We start from the raw sequence: 20602 nt of genomic DNA, 5'->3' as shown, positions 1-20602 counted from the left end.
GCGGAACTGTGGTGGGGGTCCTGGGGGGCTGTGGTGCCGTGGTGGGGGTCCTGGGGGGGGCCGCGGTGCCAGGGGTGGGGGTCCTGGGGGGCCGCGGTGCCACCCCGCGGTGCCACCCCGCAGACCCCTGGGAGGTGCCGTTCGAGGAGATCCTGGACCTGCAGTGGGTGGGCAGCGGGGCGCAGGGCGCCGTGTTCCTGGGCCGCTTCCACGGCGAGGAGGTGGCCGTGAAGAAGGTGCGGGACCTCAAGGAGACCGACATCAAACACCTGCGCAAGCTCAAGCACCCCAACATCATCACCTTCAAGTGAGCGGGGCTGCTGGCACGGGGACAGCGCGGAACGGGGGACACCGTGGGCACGGGGGACACTGCAGGGATGGGGCATGTGCATGGCATGGGGCATGGAGCGTGCTGGAACACGGGCATGGCATGGGCACGGCATGGGCATGGAATGGACATGGCATGGTATGGGCACGGCATGGCATGGGGCATGGAGCATGCTGGAACATGGGCATGGCATGGGCATGGAATGGACACAGCATGGACACAGCATGGGCACAGCATGGGCACGGCATGGGCACGGAATGGACATGGCATGGAATGGACATGGCATGGTATGGACACAGCACGGACACAGTATGGGCACGGCATGGGCACTGAATGGACATGGCATGGTATGGACATGGCATGGACACAGCACGGACAAAGAATGGACGTGGCATGGACACAGTATGGACACAGTATGGGCACAGCATGGGCACGGCATGGGCACGGCATGGGCACGGTGCCCAGCATGGACACGGCCACAGAGGTCACGGACCCGCCGTGGGCATGGGGACCCCAGCACGGCACGGACCAAGGCGGGCAGGACGGCGCGGCCTCCGGGCACGGCCACCGTGGGCCGGGCACCGTGCCGGGGCGTCCTGGCCGGAGCGGCGGCCCCGGCGGGCGCTGAGAGCCGCTGTGCCCGCAGGGGCGTGTGCACCCAGGCCCCCTGCTACTGCATCATCATGGAGTTCTGCGCCCAGGGGCAGCTCTACGAGGTGCTGCGCGCCGGCCGCAAGGTCACCCCCTCCCTGCTGGTCGACTGGTCCATGGGCATCGCCGGCGGCATGAACTACCTGCACCTGCACAAGATCATCCACCGCGACCTCAAGTCGCCCAAGTGAGCCGGGGACGGGGCTCGGAGCAGCCCGGGTGCCCCCGGGCACGGGGCCGTGCATGGGGTGGGGGCACGGCGCGGCGGTGCCGCGTCCTGGGTGGTGCCCTGTCCCTCCTGGTGCCCTGTCCCTCCTGGTGCCCTCCTGGTGGTGCGTGTCCGTGAGCTGTGTGACCCTGGCAGTGCCACTCCTGGTGGCTCCGTGCCCGTGGCAGTGCCGTGCTCACGGTGGTGGCCGAGCTGTGCACGCGCTGGTGGCGTCCCCTCAGCAGGACCACGCTCGTGGCATTGCGTGTCCACGGCGGGGCCACGTCCTTGGTGGTGTCCCACGGCGAGGCCGTGCCATGGCAGCGTTGTGCCCGTGGCAGTGCCACGTCCATTTCGGAATCATGTCCATGCTGGTGCCACGTCCATGCTGGTGTCCCATGGCAGGACAACGTCCGTGTTGGTGTTGGCCCATCTCATTGGTGTCCCATGCTGGTGCCACGTCCATGCTGGTGTTGTCCCCTTCTGTGTCCATGTCACCGCTGTCCCCTGCCCTGTCCATGCTGAATGTCCCCTGCCTGTGCTGGCTGTCCCCTGCCCGTGCCGGCCGTCCCCGCCGGTGCCGTGCCGTGACCCCGTGGTGCCCGCAGCAGTTGCATGCCCGCGGCGGTGCCGTGCCCGTGCCGTTGGCGTGTCATTGGCGTGGCGCTGAGCGCGTGTCCCCAGCATGCTCATCACCTACGACGACGTGGTGAAGATCTCGGACTTCGGCACCTCCAAGGAGCTCATCGACAAGAGCACCAAGATGTCCTTTGCCGGCACCGTGGCCTGGATGGCCCCCGAGGTCATCCGCAACGAGCCCGTCTCCGAGAAGGTGGACATCTGGTGAGGCCGCGGGGACACAGGGGACACTGCCAGCTGTGCTGGCACTGGGGACACAGCAGTGACAGGCAGCGGGGGCAGGAGACATTGTGGGACACTGGGGATACCGGGAGTGACAGGGCAGGGCCGGGGACATCAGGGACCACCGGGGGGGGGGACACGGGGGACACCGGAGGGGGAAGCGGTGAGGGGACAGCAGGAGCCCCCGTGGGTGACGGGGGCTGCGGGTGCCCACAGGTCCTTCGGGGTGGTGCTGTGGGAGCTGCTGACGGGTGAGATCCCCTACAAGGACGTGGACTCGTCGGCCATCATCTGGGGCGTGGGCAGCAACAGCCTCCACCTGCCCGTCCCCTCCAGCTGCCCCGACGGCTTCAAGGTGCTGCTGCGCCAGTGCTGGTGAGTGCCCACGGGGACACCCCGAGGGACGCCCTGGGGACGTTCTGTGGGCACCCGTGGCACAGGGCAGGACAGGGGGGAGCCCTGGTTGTGGCAGTGCCCCCGCTGTGTCCTGTGCGCCCTTCTCTGCCCCTGGTCCCAAACCCCCAGTGCCGTGTCCTTCCCCAGGAACAGCAAACCCCGGAACCGGCCGTCCTTCCGCCAGATCCTGCTGCACCTCGACATCGCCTCGGCCGACGTCCTCTCCACCCCCCAGGAGACCTACTTCAAATCCCAGGTACCCCCCCAGCAGCCCAGGACCCCCCTACTCCGGTACCGCAGGGCCCAGCCGGGCAGTGCCCGCAGCGCCGCCAGAGCCCGGCACGTGCGGGGTGGCCGGAGCCTGCAGTGGCCGGAGCCCGGCGTGGCCGGAGCCTGCAGTGGCCGGAGCCCGGGGGTGGCCGGAGCCCGCTGGCAGCGGCAGCGCTGTCCCTGTGCCGCAGGCCGAGTGGCGGGAGGAGGTGAAGCTGCACTTCGAGAAGATCAAGTCGGAGGGGACGTGTCTGCACCGGCTGGAGGAGGAGCTGATCAACCGGCGGCGCGAGGAGCTGCGGTGGGGCCGTGCTGGGAGCGCTGGGAAGGGACCGGCGGGAGCCAGGGGCGGGGGGCACAGGGGGGGCTGTGGGTCGCTGTCCCTGCTGCGGGGCCGTGAGATCGCTGTCCCTGTCCCCGGCCGGTTCTGACGCCACGCGTGTCCCCAGGCACGCGCTGGACATCCGGGAGCACTACGAGCGGAAACTGGAGCGCGCCAACAACCTGTACATGGAGCTGAGCGCCCTCATGCTGCAGCTGGAGCTCAAGGAGAAGGAGCTGCTCAGGTGGGTGGGCAGCGCCCAAACAGCGCCCCCAAGCAGCGCCACCCCCCAAAATAACACCCCCAAACAGCGCCACCCCCCAAAATAACACCCCCAAACAGCTACACCCCCCAAAATAACCCCCAAACAGCTACACCCCCCAAACAGCTACACCCCCCCAAAATAACACCCCCGAACAGCACCCTCCCAAAGAGCACCCCAGCCCCTCTGTGCCCGTCCCGTGGTCACTCCCTGCCCACGCCAGCCCTTTGTGCCGCCCGTGGCTGTCCCTGAGCCCGCGGCCGCTCCCCGGCCCCGCTTGCCGCGGGCAGGGCGCGGGTGCCCACGCGTGGCCCGTGGCAGGCGGGAGCAGGCGCTGGAGAAGCGCTACCCCGGGCTCTTCAAGCCGCGGGTGCCGCGGGGGCTCCTGCACGGCAACGCCGTCGAGACCCTCATCAAGAAGCGCAACGTGCCCCAGAAGCTCTCGCCCCACGGCAAGCGGTGAGCGGGGCTGGGGTCCCTCGGGGGGAGCACCTCGGGGGGTTTGGGGCGGGAGGAGATGGGGGGAGAACGGGGGTGCCGGGGATTTGGGCGGGGAGGCACGGACATGTGGGTCCAGCAGGGTGGGGGGGTCTGGGGACCTGGATGTGGGGTCGTTTAGGGGGCTGGGAGGACGGCGTTGTTTGGGGTGGGGGTGTCTGGGCTCTTTGAGGAGGGGGGAGATGCTCTGGGTGTGCAGATGTTGCGGGGTCTGGATTTGGGGTAGTTTAGGGGACTGGGGGTGTCTGGGTTCTTGAGGGGAGAGATGCTCCGGGTGTGCCGATGCTTGGGGAGCTCGGCGTGGGGGTTCGGGCTCCTTCGGGGGAGTTCTGGGGCTGCGTGTCCCGGGGGGGAGGGCGTTCTGCGGGGCTGTGGATACCCCAGGGGTCGCGGTGCCCGGATCCCCTCCACAGCCCGTTCCCGTGTCCCTCCCGTGCGCAGCCCCGACATCCTGAAGCCGGAGGTGCTGCTGCCCAAGCTGGACGCGGCCATGGCGCAGGTGGCGCTGCCGGGGTGTCCCAAGGGTCCCCCGTCCCCCGGGCGCAGCCGCCGGGCCAAGGGCCGCCACCGCAAAGCGGGGCCCCGGGGGGGCTGCGGGGAGCCGGGACCCGAGGCCGGAACCCCCCGGGGTCCCCCCGCCACCGCCGCCAGCCCCGACATCCTCGGGGGCACCCTGGAGGCCGCGGGTGCCCCCCCGGCCACGGTACCTGATGTGGGACCCGAGGGGGCCACGGGCACCCAAGGGTCCCCCCCGCCGCAGCCCCCCACTCCCGGGGAGCCCGAACGGGAGAGCGGGGCCGGCCGGGGGGGGAAAGGGGGGGCCGGGCAGCACCTCACCCCCGCGGCTCTGCTGTACCGGGCGGCCGTCACCCGCGGGCAGGTGAGACCCCAGACCCCCGCGTCCCTTTGTGGGGGGGGCGAGGACACGGGGGGAGACCCCAGGGCCGTCCCAGAAGCGGGAGGGGGATGGATTCCTTCGGGGAGGGGGCGTCAGGACTGCCGGGTCCCTCGCGGGGTGGCGGGCGGGTCAGGACCGAGGGTCCTTCCCGAGGGGCGCCAGGAGGACCCCAACAGCCCCTCCGTGCGCCCCCAGAAACGGGGGGTCTCGTCGGAGGAGGAGGAGGGCGAGGTGGACAGCGAGGTGGAGCTGCCGCTGCGGCAGAGGTGGGTGCGACCCCCGCTCGCGTGCCCGGGGATACCGGGGGGGCTCCGGGCTGCTCGGAGCCCTCACGCCCCCCTCGCCCCTCCCCAGGTGGCCCCCGGGGATGAGCAAGCGCCAGTCGCTGTCCACCTTCAGCTCGGAGAACTTCTCGGACGGGGACGGCGACGAGGGCCACACGAGCGAGCCGTCGCACAGTGCCACCCCCGACGTGGGCAGCACCAACACGGACGAGCGCCCCGACGACCGCTCCGAGGACCTGCTGTCCCAGGGCTCCGAGATCCCGCTGGACGCGGCCCCGCCCGAGGGGCCCGGCCGCCGGCACGGGGGGCTCAGCCCCACCAAGGTGATGCCCCCAGCCAGGGGCACCCCCGGGGACGCTCACCGTGGGGTGGGGGTCCCCCAAGCCCCCCAAACGGGGTCAGCAAGTGGAAGGGGGGCTGCAGGGCTCCCTGGGAATGGTCCCCATGGGGTGGGGGGGTCCCCCGAGCCCCCAGACGGGGTTGGCAAAGAGAAGAGGGTCCACAGGGCCCCCCAGGAATGGTCCCCGTGGGGTGGGGGTGGCAAAGGGAAGGGGTCCCTCTCCCCCAGGAATGGTCCCCGTGGGGAGGGGGTGGCAAAGGGAGGGGTCCCTCTCCCCCAGGAATGGTCCCCGTGGGGTGGGGGTGGCAAAGGGAGGGGTCCCCCTCCCCAGGACAGGGGGGCCGGGGGTGTCCCAGCCCCGTTGGTGTCCCCAGGTCTCCGAGGACTCGGACTGTGACAGTGCAGAGCTGGACCACTCAGGCAGCGGCGAGGGGCCTCCCCGGCCCACAGCCCCCCCGGGCCTGTGACCCCCCACACCCCCCACCCTGCACTCCTCACTTGTACAGCCCCAAATATTTATATAAATATCTATCGCTCTCTACTGCGGCTCTGCCTTCGGGGGGAAGGGGCAGGGGGTCGTGGCCCCCCTTTGTTTGTGTGGAAGCACCCCAGGGCTGCCCCGGCTCAGACTGGGGGAAAGGGGGGGGACAGGGAGGGGGTTTGTCACTTGTCACTCCTGTAGGTGCCAGGGGATTTAGGGGGAGAGCAGAGAGGGAACAGAACCAGCAGCAGGTTCCCATTTGAGACCAGTTTGGAGGGAAATGGGAAAGATCCCCCAAAAATTCATCTGGAGGGGCAAAGTTCCCTCCCCAGGACTGGTTCATGCCACTGCCGTGGGACTGACAGACCCAACTGGGCCATACTGGGAGCACTGGGTTGGTCCTCCACCCTCTGGAAGGATCCCAAACGCCAGCTGGGGTGGTTCATCCCTCTCCAGAACCAAACTGGACCATACTGGGAGCACTGGGAAGAGCCACGGGGGTTTCAAATAAAGACTGAGACAGGCAGATCCATTAACCAAAATATCCTGCAGGTTCTATTCACAAGGAAAAGCTCCAGTCCATCTTTTTATTCAGTTTTTTTTTTTGAAAAATTTCCTGACGTTACAGAACTAAACTGAAATGTTTTTTTTTTTTTTTTTCTTTTTTTCGTTTGTCTTCCACTCTTACATTTCATGACAAAAACAGAAACTTCATGAGCCGAAAAAACAGGGAAAGGAGGGGAGAAGGTGCTGGGGGGGTGGGGAGAGGAGAGAGAAGCTTTATAAAACTAAGATTTGGGGTTCAGCAATTTTAAGAGCTGAACGAAGGAATTAAAATGCTTTTAATTTGAGAGGGAAAAAAAAATATAACCCCGAAAAACAGAACAAAAACGAAAAACAAAAAAATTGAAACAAACTGAACCTGGTGAGTGGCGCGAGGCTGGAGGAACCGAAAATGTACAAACTAGTTTAAAACCTGGGTCGGTGCTAAGGGGCCGCAGATGGATGGCGAGGCGGGGGGGTCCGGGGCCCCCCTAACTGCTGCCCATGCCCCCGGTCTCCGAGGAGAGCCTGCAACGAGAAAAGGGCGTCAGAGGGACCCCCAGCACCGAGACGGGGTGGGAGGGACGCCCTCGGGGGGGGGCAGGGGAGCCCCGCGGCGGGGGCAGGAAGGGGCCCCACAGGGGACCCCCCCTCAGGAGGGGTTTGGGGGGTTTGCACAAGCAGCCAGGGAAGGGAGTGCCCCCCCCGCCCTGGAATGGCGCTGGAGGGGTCTGGGGGGGTCCTGGGGGTCTGGGCTGAGCGTGGTGGGCTCTGCTCCGAGGGTTTGGGGAGATCCACGGGACCCCCCAGGTGGGGCAGGGAGGAGGCAGCGGGGTAGGGGGAGTGCAGGGAAAGGGGGGGGCACCTCCAGCAGGGACCCCCGGGGCAGCAGGGGACACACAGACACTGCACGGGGTCCCTGGGCCAGCAGGGACCCCCCCAAGGGCAGCCCACCCCCCAGGCCCGGCGTGGCGGCTCCGCGCTCGGCCTCGCTGCGGTTTGGGGCTGGGGGTGGAGGGGTGGAGACCCCCCCAGGCAGAGGGGACCCCCGGGCCGGGCCCCGCTGCGGCACAGATCTACCAGAGCAGATTCTCACCGTGGCAACTTTATTACAGGTACAGACAGTTAAGAGAGGACAGGTGAGGCCCCCAGGGCACCGGGGATGCAGTTCCCCCTCCCACAAAAAAAAAATCACAGAGTCCCTTCCCTCCCTCCACCCCCCCATCCCTCCCCAAACCCCACAGCTGCACCCAAACTACTCAAAAAAAAAAGGGAAAAGCAGGAGAAAAAAGGAAAAAAAATAAAAAAAAAAAAAAAAGTAACAAGCAACAACTACAGGCAGGCGGAGAAGGAGTTGTGACCGCTCACAGGACACGGGGACACAGTCTCTCGGCCGGCAAGAACAGCTCTGCTGCTGCCACGGCAGCGCGAGCTCGGTACAAAGGAAAATTTAAAAAAAAACCCCAAAAAGAATAAAAAAAGAGGAAAAAAAAAACTGGCGTTCCAAGTCTCCTCTCCGGGGTCCTGGTGCTGCCACCCCTGGAGCAGCCTCAGTACGGGGAAAACCTCTGCTTCTCCGCTTTGAGTTTGTTAGTGACACAGGGCACGGCGGGCGCCGCGGCGCCCTTGGCCGCAGACACGACATTTAGCGCCAGGAGAGGGACAGGTTTCATGCCAAGCAGACTGGAGACACAAGGGGCGGTCGGAAGAGGGTTGGGGAGGCTGGAGGGTGCGTCGGAGGCCCCCGCGGTGGCGAGCGAGGGGGTGGTGGTGGAGGAGGAAGAAGAAGAAGGGGTGGAGGGTTGAGAGAGGTTGATGCTGAGGTGGTCAGGGATCGTGACGGAGGCTGCCTGGGAGGAGGGTTTAGCGCTTTCTAAACTGTAACAGAGGAGAAAAGGAAAACAACAACAAAAAAAAAAAAGAAAAAAAAGAAAAAAAGAAAAAAAAAAAAAAAAAAAAAAAAAAAAAAAAAACACGGGTGTGGGTGGGAGGGAAGGAACAGCACAAAATGCGAAAAAAAAGCACAGGACAAACAGCGAAAACGGCGCAGAGGAAGGAAGGAAGGAAGGGTCGGAAGGAAGGAAGGAAGGAAGGGAGGGAGGGAAGGGAGGGAGGGAGGGGAGGGATGGTGCTGCCAGGCCTGGCCCAGCTGCACAGGGACCCCCACACCCCCCTGAGGATCCCCCAGGAAGGAGCCAAAGTCCAGAGGAAACCACCAGCAGCTGCTGCTCTGCGGGAGCGGGGACAGCCCAGGGACCCCCCAGCCCCTCTCAGCCAGGAGATGGCACTCCCAGCTGCAGGCAGGGAACAGGGGACACGGGGACACCAACGGGGCAGCCCGAGGCAGGGCCCCAGAGCAGAGCCAGGTGCTGCCAGCAGCACCAGCAGCTCTGGGATGGCAGCGTCCCACGCTCGGGACCCCCAGGACAGGGCTGGCACAGCAGCCCCCCCTGCACCCCTCAGGGTGACACAGCAGAGCCAGGCTCCCCCCAGCCCCATCCTCACCCTGCAGCATTCCTGGAGGGGACGGCAGCGGGGAAAGGGACAGCAGGCACGGGGAGGGGACAGGGAGAGAGGAAAGCCCTTCCCCTCATGCGGGCGCGGGGAGGGAGCAGGGCCGGGCCAGCGGCACTCACCTGACATTAATTAGATACTGGGCCAGGCTGATGCTCGCTGCAGATCCAGTTATGGTCACCTGCCTGTCAGTAGAGCCTTCCACGGGGTTGGCAATCTTGATCTGAGCCCCGGACATCTGGCGGATCTCGTTGATCTTGGCGCCCTGACGCCCGATGATGCAGCCAATCAGCTGGGAAGGGAGAGGAGACGGGGTCAGCTCAGCCTCATCCTGCCCTGGCACCTCCCAAGGGGACACTGGGCAATTCCTGCAGGGAAAGGGCTGTCCCAGCCCCACAGGCTGCCCAGGGCAGGAGGGGAGGACACCGTCCTTGGAGGTGTCCAAAATAAAGGTGAGGATGTGGCCCTTGGGGACACAGTTCAGTGGTGGGGGGACAGTTGGATTTGGTGGCCTTAAAGGCCTCCTCCAACCTCAACAGCTCCATGACTATGGGATTCCTGGGAATGGGGTGTTAGTTGGAAAAGAGGGGATTAAGGGATTGAAAAAGGGCTTTTTTGCCTTGAAGGTCACTGGAATGGGGACAAGGGACATAGTGGCAGCCGGAATGGCCTGAGGAGGTGGTTTGGGATGCAGCCAGAGCCCACCACAGCCTCAAAGGCACGGACAGTGACCCCAGAGCCCCTGAGACAGGGGCAGACCCCGGGGAGCCAAGGGGCAGCCACCCCCCACCCCCCCCGGGATACTCACATCGTTTGGAATGGTGAGTTCATGGGAGGTGGTTTGGGCAGAGGCATCCAAACCTGCTCGGAGACAGAGAGAGGGGGCCCAGGTGAGGGTGGGGGCAGCCGGGGGGTGCAGCACCCAAGTGCTGCAGGGTTCAGGCTGCCTGGGAGGGCTCCGAGCAGGCAGGGGGGGCACAGCAGGCTGGGAGGTTACTCCAGACCCCGCTGCTCCCCAAACCTGCCTCCCTCTCCTTGCTCACCCCTGCAGTTCTCCCCTCTGTGTCCCCTCCCCACGTGGATTCTCCATCAAGGTGGGACAATCCCAGAGCAAGGGGCTGGCACTGGGGGGCTCCAGCCAGGCACTCGCCTCCGCTCCCACTCCGGGTCCAGCTTTCAAAGGCCACAGCTCCCCTCATCCTCCTCCTCCTCCTCCCTGCTGCCCTGCAGGGCCATGCTATGGCAGGCACTGCCTGGGAGGCTGCTCACACCCCACAAGGGGCTGAGCTCGTGTGCCTGGGGCGTTTCGAACACACTTTTCCACTTCTCCCCTTTCCCAGCTCGCTCCCTGCGAGAGGGAGCGGCAGCAGGGCGGCCTCGAGCCCTCACAGCGGGGCTGTGGCAGGGGGACACAGCAGGTGACACCCAGTGCTGACCCCCGACTCGCGGGGCAGCTCCAGCTCCTGACAGCTCCAGCTCCTCCTCGGCTGGGGGCTGCTCCCCTCTGTGTGTTTTTTGGGGTGGGGAGGTTAAAGCTCGGGGCCCACAGCTCGCTGGGACAGCCGAGTCTCCACCCAGTCCTGCTGCTCTCCACTATCCAGCTGTGCTCCAGGGCCCAGGCAGCCGAGCCAGGCTGCACCTCCAGCCCTTCTGGGGCTCCCCTCAACCCCCTTTCCCCCCATCCGGGCAGCATCTATCAGGGAGAATGAGACCCCGGGCAGCATCAATAAACAACAGAGTAACTACAGATGGTGTGTTTGGATCATTACCCCAATAGCCTTTCACCTCTGCAGAGCTGGAGTCAACGCCTGTTAAGATACAAGTCACAATGAGTTTGGCTGTCTCAAGTTTAGAGCCCCAAATGGGTAATTCTGATTTTTTTTTCTTTTCTTTTTTTAGGTGGCTTGTTTTTTTTCAGCCATCTTAGCAAATCTACAGCGAATTTGGTACAACCAGCAGTCGCCTGCTTTAGGCCTGGAGTAGCCGGAGGGGAGAGCGGGTGCTGCGGGCGGGGGTCTCCCAGTGCGCTGGCAGAGCTGCGAGGAGCGGGCACCAGGGAGGGAAGCAGTGTGGGTGGGTGGGTGGATGGATGGATGGAGGCCCTGTCCCTGCGGCCCCCAGACACACCACAACAGCAGCAGTTACCTGGCCGGGCCCGGGCAGCGTTTGGGGTTAGGTTTGTGAGCACAGCCCCCACGCAGGAGCCGGCAGCGGCCCGGGCTGGGCTCCGGCCGCGCGCGAACGCACACGGAGAGAAGGAGTTTCCATACCACTGAATCCAGTGTTGCCATGAGACATTGGAAAGTGTGACTGTTGCATTGCCAACTGGTGCAGCTTGGTCAGCTAAAGGAGGGAGAAGGGAAGAGAGGGAGAGGGAGAAAGAGAGAGAGAGGCTGGCGTTAGCCATTTCCCGGGGCCGGGGGCCAGGAGTCGCCGCGCGCACCCGCACGGACGCGGCCCCGCCGCCCGCCCCGGCCCCTCCGTGCTGCCCCGGCCCGGCCACGGCGGGCTGGGGGCCGTGCCCACCCCCCTCGGTGCAGCAAGGGCTGGAGGAGCGCAGGAACAGAAGCAGAGAGGAGCGGGAGGAGGGAGCAGGTGCCCGTGGCACGGCGGGGAGCGCAGGGACCGGGCACGGAGCGCGCTCGGCTCTGCTGTGCCAGCCCGGCTTCCTCGGAGCCCCCGTCCCCCCGTGCCAGACCCCCCTCGCTGCCCTACAGGTGCCAGGAGCAGAGAGCAGCCCCTACGGGATGAGGATGGGTGCCAGAGGATGGAGGTGTCCGACAGCGCCGGCCGCTGCCGGGATGGTCCCTCCGCTCCCGGCCGGCCCCGCCGGGCTGGGCCGGGTCCAACCCCCCTCCCCGACTGCCACCTGCGCCCGCTCGCTGGGCCAGCTGTCCCCTGCCCCGGGAGAGCCACCGTGACAGAGCCACCGTGTGCTGGCTGGGGGGGGGCGGTTCTCGTGCCAAATTGGGGGGGGGCGGGGGGGCAAAGGAAAAGCCAGAGCTGGTGTGAAATGCCAAGCCAGGGAGAGGTGGGTTTGGAAAAAAAATATAATAAGGAGGAGGGAAGTGTCAGAGAGGAGGTGGGGGAGGATCCAAGGAGAGATCTGAGGCCAGCTGAAGCTGGCTGCAGGAGGGCCGGCTGAGGGGGGGGTGGAGTGTTTTTTTGGGGGGGAGGTTCTGGGAAGCTCAGATCAGATCGAGTATTCAGCCCCAAGCTGAGCCAGCTCGAGTGGAGAAAGCACGGAGAAAATTTTTGGAAGGTGAGGGAGGAAAAGGGTGGATTTCAAGACAAGAAGTTGTAAATAAAAACTTACATCTGGCTGTGGAATGGCATACTGTCCTTGAATGGTATAGGCCTACAAAAGGAGGAAAACAGTCCTATTAACAACCATCGGACAGCCACCCAGGGACAGACAGATTTCAACTAGCCAGGAAGTCAGAGAGCCAAGGTGGAGAGTTCTCCGGGGCGAGGGAAGTGGGGCAGGAGAGGCGGGGACGGATAAATGCTGTCACAAGCAGTTTCTAGGCTGGCGGTTACTCGAATTGGCCTGACGTGGCGGGTACGGGGAGGGGGTGGGCAGAATCGGTGCCGTCCCCCCCCCAAAAAAAAGGTGGCAGACAAAAAAACAAGGAGAAAAAAAAAAAAAGAAAAAAGGAAAAAAAGAAAAAAAACCAAAAAACCAACAAGAGAACGGCTGGGATCTTGATGAAGATGTTATGGTGTGGTGAGTCCGACAATGCTGCTATCCCTGCGCCCCCGCGCAGGCAGGGAGGATCCAACGCCCCCGCCGGCCCTGCTGCTGCTCCTGGCCCCTCTCTGCCCCGGCCCGGCAGCTCCCCCGCCTCCCCTCCCACCCCCAAAAAAAAAGTTTGCCCCGTTCCGAGTCCTCTCGTCACTCCACACGCCTAGGACAACGTCGCCGGGCAAGCTACAGGTCAGTGCTGGCGCTGGCTACCACTGCTCACACGGCCCAGTGCTCGGAGGGGAACGAGGCGAGGGCCTGACCTGCCACAACTCCGTGTCCCCGAGGTTACAAGGGACAGCCACAGACTTCAGATTCCTCCTGAAGCTACCCAGAAAGGGCGAGGCACTGGCTGGGGCCTGGCTGGCTAAGGTTTGGGGAGGTCTGGGGGGGCCGGGCAGGTGGGGGCGGGTGGGAGAGGAGGGGGAGAGGGGGGTACACAGCCTCACTTCCAGGTCACCGGAAGAACTGCAGCCCAGGCTGGAATTGGCCCAAGTTCGTTGCCATGCAGTGGCTGCCGGGTGGCCTGCGTGAGGAGAGGTTGGTGGGCTCAGAGTCCAGTTCCCAGTGGACAGGAGTCCACAGCACAAAAAGCCACCGTTGTCGGTTTTGGGGGACGGGGACAGGGATGCCACCCTTGTTGGCAGTCTCAGAGAGGCCAAGGATTGAACGGGCCGTGGAGACTGAACTCCCCTCTCACCTCCTGAGGTGGTCCCTCCAAGTCAGAGTTGAGGCACATGGATGGGGCGGTGTGGGGGTAGCTCGCACTGCCGCTGCTGTACCTGTCCTGTGGATAAATTAGAGGACTTCAGTCTCCAGGGCTGTCAATCCGAAACCTTTCGCTAACACCAAACTCAACATCCACATTAGCTCAGTGCTGATCGAGGGCTCGCCCTGCTCTACGCACGACTCTGAGCTGCGAAGACAGAGAGCGCAAGGCCCACCGGGAGCGGGGCCCGGGGGCTGCTGCGGGCCTGGGCCGGGGACGGGGGCGGAAAGAAGGAAGGGGGAGAAGAGGGGCAAGGGGAGGGAAGAGATGCGTGGCTGTGGGAAGCCTGCTCCTCTCACTGCTCTAACGGGGAAGGCGGCCGGCTCCCGCCCGGGGGTCCGCACGCTGCGGCCCCGCCGCTGGCCGGGGCGCGGGGGCTTCCCCCGGGTGCAGAGCGGCGGGAGAAGCTGTCGGGGAGGCGGGAGGGGGGGGCTGACCGGGTTCAGGTGGGGAGGAAGAGGCAGGGAGAGGGGCAGGGGTGGGGAGGAAGGGGACGGCGGCAGGTCCGTCCCCAGAACAAGCGTGGCGGGGCTGGGAGGGGGGAGAGCGGAGTCAGGCCTGGCTCTCGGGGAGGCCGGCGGCAGCTACGCCCCTTCCCTGACCCCCTTCCCTGCCTACTGAGGCCCCCACTGACAAAGCCAGGCCCTGCCCACCCCGAGGGGCGTCCCTGGCAGCAGGAAGGCAGCAGGAAGGCAGTGTTGTCGCCGTGGTTTCTCCGAGCGTTGGGGCAGCCCCGGGGGCGCAGGGTGGGAGCAGCTGACCCACACCTGGGCCCGTTACAGCAGACAGGATCCCGAGGGACACCTGTCCCCTGTAAGGTGGCCCAGGGCAGGGCTCGGGCCACTCCCCAGCTCAGCGCAGGAGGGACTAACGCTCAGTCACCTGACACTACTCCTGTCTGACACCCTCCCCTCCTGAGAGAAGAAGCCTTTGCGCACCCCAACCCTACCCACGGCACAGGCTGAGCCTTTGCACCCCGAAAACCAGTGGCAGAGAGCAGAGAACCCCCAACCTCCGGGCCAGTCACCCACAGGGGGTGACAGCGAGTCCTTGGAGCCAGCCCGAGGCAGAGGGGCAGAGCCTGGGTTAGGCAGCTCGGCCCCATTCAAACCCCACTGCCGCCACCACACTGGCAGACGTTTTTTGGCCGGTTAATTCCAGGAGTGTTTTCCAGCACCCTCTCCTCCCAAATCGGCCCTTTTCCCTGCTGCCCTCCCTCAGCAGGGGGAGGGGGCCAAGGCCCAGCGGAGCCGCTTGGGGCCGAGGGCACGGCGTGGGTGACGGGCACGCGGAGCGGCCGGGGCGCGCTGGCAGCTCGGTACGACCCCCGCCCCTCCCCACCCCGCACCCCAGGAGCAGAGGAGAGCCCTTACCTGGCCGCCTGCAAAGATGACAGGAGAGCTGGATGGCTTGGGTCGGTACGGGATGGTGACACCCTTCGGGGGAGACTGCGTGACAGGCAGAGAGGGCAGGTCACACATCGAGCGCTGCTGGCACCGACAGCCCCCTCCCCACGGCCCACACCCCCGGGGCTCTGCGCTGCGCTTCCAGCTGGCCCTGTGGCAACCCAGGGCAGCGTGACTTCTTCCTCACCCTGGGCACAGGGCCGAGGGAGGGCACCCAGGAGCACAGCAGGGCCGTGGGTGACACCACAAGCTGCTCTCGAGGCCCCGCTCGACCCCGGTTTTAAGCAGCTCCAAGCCTCACCTGGATGAGGCTGTAATCCCCAGCTATCCCTTTATCCCCCAGCAGCTCCTTTCTTCTCCCTCCTCAGCATTTCCACCCCTCCAAGGGCAGCACCCGCCTCCCCAGGGACAGGCCCGAGGAGGGGCCCTACCTCAAGCATGACGACGCAGATCTGTTTGACGCACTCGATGATGGACTGTGGGATCCCAGCGATGGTGATGGCTCGCTCAGTCGAGTTGGGCAGCATGTCCCCTGCCACCTGGACCTGTGCCCCCGTGCTCTGCCAAGTCGAGGGTTAAAAATAGCCCGTCAGACCCCAAGCAGGGCTGAGACCTCAGCGACGAACCCCGTGCATGGTTATACATAGCCAAAACTGCCCCCCCAGCTCCTCCTTTCCCCCAAAATAAAGTCCTCTAATCTCAGCTGGATACAATTCGGTCACCAGGAGCCTGAGGCAGCAGAGGGGGACCTCGCCTCAGCCTGTCCCTGTAACCCAAGCCAAGCCAGTCTCCATGCCAGCAAAGTTAATCCAACAGCACCCAGTGCTAAATGGCATGGCCAAGGGCAGTGCTGGCCTGGAGCCCATCTCCCTCTCCAAAATCTAGGAAAAGGCTGGGGAGAGGGCCATGGGAAGCGGGGAGCAGGAACCCAAGCTGTGAGAGACAGTACTGGGCAGAGAAGGGTCTGCTCTGAGTCTCAGTTTGCCAAGCACTAAAATACAGGGAGCACCAAAAGCTCCCAGTGATGCCACATCCCCTGGGCGGGGACAACACAGGGATTTGCCCTTGGGGACACCTGAACCCCCCCGTGGGTCCCCCAGGCTGGGCACCACGCACCTCTCGGATCTCCTTGATCTTGCAGCCTCCCTTGCCAATGAGGGACCCGCACTGGCTGGCGGGCACCACAAGCCGGAGGGTGACCGGGGGCCGGCTGGCAGCTGTGCTGTTGGTCATGGAGCTGCTGATGTCCTGCGAGGAAGAGGAGGTGTTGAGGGCTCAGCCCTGCTGGAACGGCACGCACTGGGGACGTGCCCGGCACAGGGACAGGGAGGTGACGCTGGCACCAGTGGCCGAGCCCAAGGTGACCTCGGGGCTTTCCCAGGACTTCCTCAGCAGCCCAGAAAAAACACAAGATGTATTTTTGGGAAGCAGCATCCAAACTCTGCTGCCTCAATGGAAATGAAATGGGTTTAGGCACTGGCCCCAGCTGGGTCCCACCTCGGCCAAGCAGGAACCGGTGCTGGAGGGAGACAAGGGAATGGGCAGGGGGGGCTCGGGGACTCCACGGCTCCAGGGTCAGCACGGAGCCTCCCGCTGCACCAGGGATCAAGGCAGCAGCTCTGGGAAAAACAATCCCGGCGCCGATTACAGCGGTCATGTGCTGGCAGGGGGAGGGGAGGCACAAGGCCAGGGCTCAACTGACCTACTAAAAGCAAAGCTTCAGCTCCAAGGCCGGTGCCCAGAGCGCTGCAGGGCCGTGCAGCCCGTGGAGGGCCCCGGCTCCCTGCATTCGGCACAAACAGCTCCAAGCCCTGCAGCTGCTAACGCTGCAGTGAGAGCAGGGGGGTTTGGGGACACAGCTGCCAGCACAGGGTTATTTCTCCCTGAGTAGTGTCCCAAATCTAAAGGGCAATAGAATTTGTACCCCCACCTGTGGCAAGGTGAGGGCCACAGAGCTCTACCCCACATCAGGTGAGGAGCACTCCCAACTCCTGCTCCCTCCAGCGTGGAAATCTTGACATCACAGCCCTGAGCAGGCTCTAACACCTGCAAGATCCAGATGATCTAGCAGCAAAATTCCCCCCGGAAGTCACTGATTTAACAGGACCAGGGACACGAGGCAGCTCCTCCAGCACCACACAGCTGCAGCTCCAGCTCCTCCTTGGCAGGGCTGGGGAGAGAGAGCTCAGCCCTGGGGCACGCTGGAGGGAAGTGGCACCAGCACGAGCAGAGCCAGGGGGATTCCAAGCCCGTGGGTAGGAAGTCCCTGTGGGGCTCTGGCTCCAGCACTGCCTGGACCTTGCCCCAGCACAGCGCCGGACAAAGATCAGGGCCAGGCAGGGAAACGCCGGCTGCCCGTGCGGAACAGCGGCCCTGGGCCCCCTGGGGCCCATCCCGGGGTCAGCTCTTCCACAGAGAAGGGATAAAGGGGCAGTGACGGCAGGGCACCGTGGACACACCTCTTCCAGTTTGTCAATGATCATCGCAAAAGCTTTGAAGATGGCGTTGGTGGGTCCCGCGAGGGTGATGATCCGCTCGGGGCAGTTCCCTTCCGAGATGTTGATGCGAGCTCCGCTCTGCGGGGAGGCAAACGCCACCTCAGCGCTCGGGCTGCACGGGATTCCTCCGGATCCCCCGCCGGGGACAGAGCCCTCCCTCCTCCTCCTCCTCCTCCCCTCCCTCGGCTCGGGCAGCCATCTTCTCCTCCTCGGCTTCCTGCCGCGCCTGCCCACAGCTCCCGGCATTCCCCGCGCCGCCGCGGCCGCGCTGCCTGCGGAGCCCGCGCCAGGCCCGCCATCCTGCCCCGCGCCCGCAGCCCGCACTCACCTCCTCACGCATCTTCTTCACCGACTCCCCTTTCTGTGAGGGACAGAGAAGGGAGAGAGGCGTCAGCGCGGCGCTGGGCAGGGAGGGAGCCAGGGAGGGGGAGAAGGGCAAAGGGAGGGCTAGGAGAGTTTGTTCCTCACTTACCTTCCCAATGATGCTTCCCACCTCCTGGGATGGAAACAAAAGCACCGTTAGTCAGCGTTTTAACAACTCCTGGAGCCCCAAGCCTAAACTCGGCTCTTTTCACAGTCAAAACAAGCTCCTGAGCGTGTGACTTCTGCCCCTCAGATAACTGGGGTTTATCCCAGTTGTGCTGATCTTCCTCCCACCTTAGTTCCCATCGGGTCGTTCTGCCCCCCCCAATAATTAATTTCTTCTCTGGCAGCACCCCAGGACCTGCCCAGGCACCAGCAGCACATTCCTGGCCCCTCAGCAGCTCCAGGAGATCCCCCGGAGGCTCCCAGCCCACCCCGTGCCAGCCAGGGCTCCACGCAGGGCGCTGGGGACACGAACCTTTCCGTGCATGAGTAGCCGGATGGTGAGCGTGACATTGAGACCCCCTTCGATGACTCCGGTGTCCATGGTGGGCAGCGCGGGGTCGGCTCAGGCTGCGGCAGCGCTCGGGCCTCGGCTGGGGGGAGAGGGGCTGGGTGAGTGAGGGGCTGGGACGTGAGGGGCTCCGTCAATCCCCCCCAGCCTGTCCAGGCAGGATTCCGGCTTCCCCGTGCTGCCTCGCCCCTCAAATCAGCCCCCGAAGTGTTGGGACGATCCGCGGTGGTTTGGCTCCTCCTCCTATGAATTTCCAGAGCTGAACTGGCCTGATCCCACCCGGATCCAGCAACTCTTGGGGTCATGAGGGTCCTGCTCAGCCCCTGCCTCCTCCCAGCCCTGCTCCTTGCAAGGGCTTCTCTGAGGGACAACTGAATACTCCAGGGTGACCCCCGGTAGCACTGGGACACAAACGGTTCCTGGACACAACCGGGGATGCCGAGGGGGCACTGAGAGCTAATCGTGGTCCCTACAGGTCCGGGGAAGCTGCTGCTCCCTGCGAGCCCCACACTCTTCCCAGCCCAAGTCTTCCTGCAGCTGCCCGATGGGAGCGGGCAACCCAGTGCCAGGGGTTTGGCCCGCTGGGCAAACGGGATTGTGGAGAAAATAAAGCCCATCCGCGTTCCCTGCCCGCGCGGGGCCCCTCGGAGCAGGTTCCGAGGCGATTCCCTCAGACCCAGATAAGGCCACATGAGCGCACGATCAGGTTTCAAACCACCTGAGTCGGCAGCGGTTGCAAAACAGCCCGGCCGGCCCCAGCCGAGCTTTTCACGGGAATCCGGTAAATAAACTCCCATTTGTGCCACCGCTTCTGCCCCATCAAAGTTTAACCACGGCCGAGGCAGGCCCGGGGCCGCGCTGCCTCGCTGGCACCGGAGGTTTTGCCGCGACCTCCATGAGCTCAGCCCGGCATTCCCCCCGGTTCGGGGAGCGGAGCCCGGGATCGCAGCCCCGGCAGCGGGGCGAGGGCAGAACGGGCCCCGAGCCCGCCCGCCCCGGCAGCCCGGGCCCGTCCCGGGGACAAAAGCGGCCGAGCGGCTCCGCCGGGGGTGACGCGGGCCCGGGCCGGGCTCCCGGCGAGGCCGTTCCGCAGGGAAACTTCCCCGAGCTGCGCCCGGCCCCGCGCCCGATCCGCCTGCCAAAGCCGGGGACGCGGCTGCTGCGGTTGGGACGCGGCTCCGGAGCCAGCTCAGCCCTGAGGGGGATTGGGGTGTGGGGGGGAAGCGGGCTGGGGGTCCCGGCTCCGAGCCGGGCCGGGGGGAGCGGGGCGGCGCGGCTGTCCCGGAGCGACCCCGGGGCCGCGAGGGAGCCCCCGGATGGGGCCCGATCACAAGGCGGGTGAGGGGGATCCCGGGCCGGCGGCTCCGAACGGAACCCGGAGCCCGGCGGGGGGAAGCGGCCCAGTGCTGGGAGAACGAGGGCGCCGCGGGGAGCTGGGCTCGGGGAGGGGGAATTGGGTCTCTGCATTCCGGACCGGGCCGGGAGGCACCGGCCCGGGGCTCCGAACCCGCTCTGGAGCGGGGATCGCCGTTCCGCTCCGGGCAGGCCCGGGGGGAAGATCCGGGATCGCCCGGGGGGGCGGCGGCCCCGAGCGGGCCCGTCCGTGCTCCCCCTTCCCGCTCCGGCGGGGGGAAAACAACAGCGCGGGATGGCGGAAAAACCGGGCCCGGGCGGGAAAAGAAAAACTCGTAAAATTAAAAAAAAACGGAAACAAAAAAAAAAAAAAAGGGGGCACTGGGGGGCACTGAGGGAAATGGGGGTAAAGGGGAGTAATTAAAGGTGTGGTAGAATTGTGTATGGGGAGCTATGGGGCACTGGGGAGCAATAGGAAGGTTTGGGGGGCAATAAGAAGGTTTGGGGGGCAATAGGGGCACGGGGGCAGCCCCCCCTCCCGGGCAGCATTGGGGTCTGTGTCCCCCCCCAAGCCCCGCCCCCATCGGCGCCAAGGAGACGCTGACACACATTGGGGTGTCCCAGAGCTTTATTGGGGGACAGCGGGGACACCCCGGGACCCCCCGGGAACAGGGGATGGGGGGCACGGGGACAGGATGGGGCTCCTGGGGTGTCCCGGGTGGTCACAGGGGTCCCAAGAGGTGCCAGGTGGCTCCTGGTGGTCCCAGGGGTTCCAGGAGATTCTGGGGGGTCCCAGGTGGTTCTGGGGGTCCTGGGGGGTCCCAGGAGCCTCAGTCGGAGCTGCTGGAGGAGGAGGAGGAGGAGGACGACGAAGAGCGCTGGGGGGACAGCAGAGCCATGAGCCCCCGAGGGGGGCTGGGGGTGACCCTCTGTGTCCCCCCCCGGGCGCCCCCCACCTTGTGCCTCTTGTGAGCCTTCTTCATCCTCTTCTTCATCTTCTTCGCCGCCTTCTTGTCCAGCCCGGGGGGGAACGAGGGGAGCACCCCCGGCTGGGGGAGCACCCCCGGGTGGGGGGGCTGCGGCAGGGGGGGGCCCAAG

The 20602-nt window shown here is 65.3% G+C and overlaps 2 protein-coding genes and 1 long non-coding RNA gene across 18 annotated transcripts in view; 1 reads left to right on the top strand and 2 right to left on the bottom strand.

Annotated features, from left to right (window-relative positions):
• The window catches only part of MAP3K12 (mitogen-activated protein kinase kinase kinase 12), a 7413-nt gene extending 1563 nt beyond the window's left edge, over nucleotides 1-5850 (top strand). Inside the window, exons 2-13 of one of the 2 annotated variants that reach the window (XM_041472183.1) lie at nucleotides 124-307; nucleotides 975-1166; nucleotides 1872-2030; nucleotides 2265-2423; nucleotides 2592-2700; nucleotides 2906-3015; nucleotides 3164-3280; nucleotides 3620-3757; nucleotides 4238-4676; nucleotides 4890-4960; nucleotides 5049-5301; nucleotides 5693-5850. In XM_041472183.1, coding sequence (XP_041328117.1) covers nucleotides 124-307; nucleotides 975-1166; nucleotides 1872-2030; nucleotides 2265-2423; nucleotides 2592-2700; nucleotides 2906-3015; nucleotides 3164-3280; nucleotides 3620-3757; nucleotides 4238-4676; nucleotides 4890-4960; nucleotides 5049-5301; nucleotides 5693-5785 — 2024 coding nt within the window. In that variant the 3' untranslated portion in view covers nucleotides 5786-5850. The remainder of the gene's footprint in view (nucleotides 1-123; nucleotides 308-974; nucleotides 1167-1871; nucleotides 2031-2264; nucleotides 2424-2591; nucleotides 2701-2905; nucleotides 3016-3163; nucleotides 3281-3619; nucleotides 3758-4237; nucleotides 4677-4889; nucleotides 4961-5048; nucleotides 5302-5692) is intronic. The other variant, XM_041472184.1, reaches the window with a different exon arrangement.
• Nucleotides 5851-6327: 477 nt separating this feature from the next.
• Nucleotides 6328-18342, bottom strand: PCBP2 (poly(rC) binding protein 2). 15 transcript variants are annotated; one of them, XM_041472150.1, is made up of 15 exons: nucleotides 18116-18329; nucleotides 17747-17770; nucleotides 17603-17635; nucleotides 17236-17352; nucleotides 15893-16024; nucleotides 15208-15336; nucleotides 14744-14818; nucleotides 13302-13388; nucleotides 13062-13127; nucleotides 12173-12214; nucleotides 11127-11199; nucleotides 10626-10664; nucleotides 9665-9717; nucleotides 8979-9148; nucleotides 6328-6870 (listed from the first exon to the last, which is right to left on the bottom strand). In XM_041472150.1, the coding sequence occupies exons 1-15, from the start codon at nucleotides 18182-18184 to the stop codon at nucleotides 6834-6836; spliced, it is 1146 nt and encodes a 381-aa protein (XP_041328084.1). In that variant the 5' UTR covers nucleotides 18185-18329; the 3' UTR covers nucleotides 6328-6833. The 15 variants fall into 15 exon arrangements, with proteins under 15 accessions (XP_041328084.1, XP_041328085.1, XP_041328086.1 ...); XM_041472140.1 differs by lacking the exon at nucleotides 6328-6870 and adding an exon at nucleotides 7432-8220 and having other exon boundaries at nucleotides 18116-18340; XM_041472151.1 differs by lacking the exon at nucleotides 10626-10664 and having other exon boundaries at nucleotides 18116-18315.
• Nucleotides 18343-20114: 1772 nt separating this feature from the next.
• Nucleotides 20115-20602, bottom strand: LOC121356092. The gene is made up of 2 exons (XR_005955506.1): nucleotides 20461-20602; nucleotides 20115-20382 (listed from the first exon to the last, which is right to left on the bottom strand). It is a non-coding gene; the product is annotated as an uncharacterized LOC121356092 (long non-coding RNA).

Source organism: Pyrgilauda ruficollis, unplaced genomic scaffold (assembly GCF_017590135.1).
Source record: "Pyrgilauda ruficollis isolate IOZ18807 unplaced genomic scaffold, ASM1759013v1 scaffold280, whole genome shotgun sequence".
NCBI lineage: Eukaryota > Metazoa > Chordata > Aves > Passeriformes > Passeridae > Pyrgilauda > Pyrgilauda ruficollis.
The sequence above is the reverse complement of the archived record's forward strand: the minus strand, read 5'-3'. Positions and strand labels throughout refer to the sequence as shown.

Excerpts from the sequence above, each read along its gene's own strand:
- PCBP2 (XM_041472140.1), bottom strand. The coding sequence starts at position 18,184 with ATGGACACCGGAGTCATCGAAGGGGGTCTCAATGTCACGCTCACCATC. Across the intron at positions 12,215-13,061 it reads CCTGGGCTGCAGTTCTTCCG|GCCTATACCATTCAAGGACA; the intron begins GTGACCTGGAAG and ends CTCCTTTTGTAG. Across the intron at positions 11,200-12,172 it reads ATGCCATTCCACAGCCAGAT|CTGACCAAGCTGCACCAGTT; the intron begins GTAAGTTTTTAT and ends TCCCTCCTTTAG.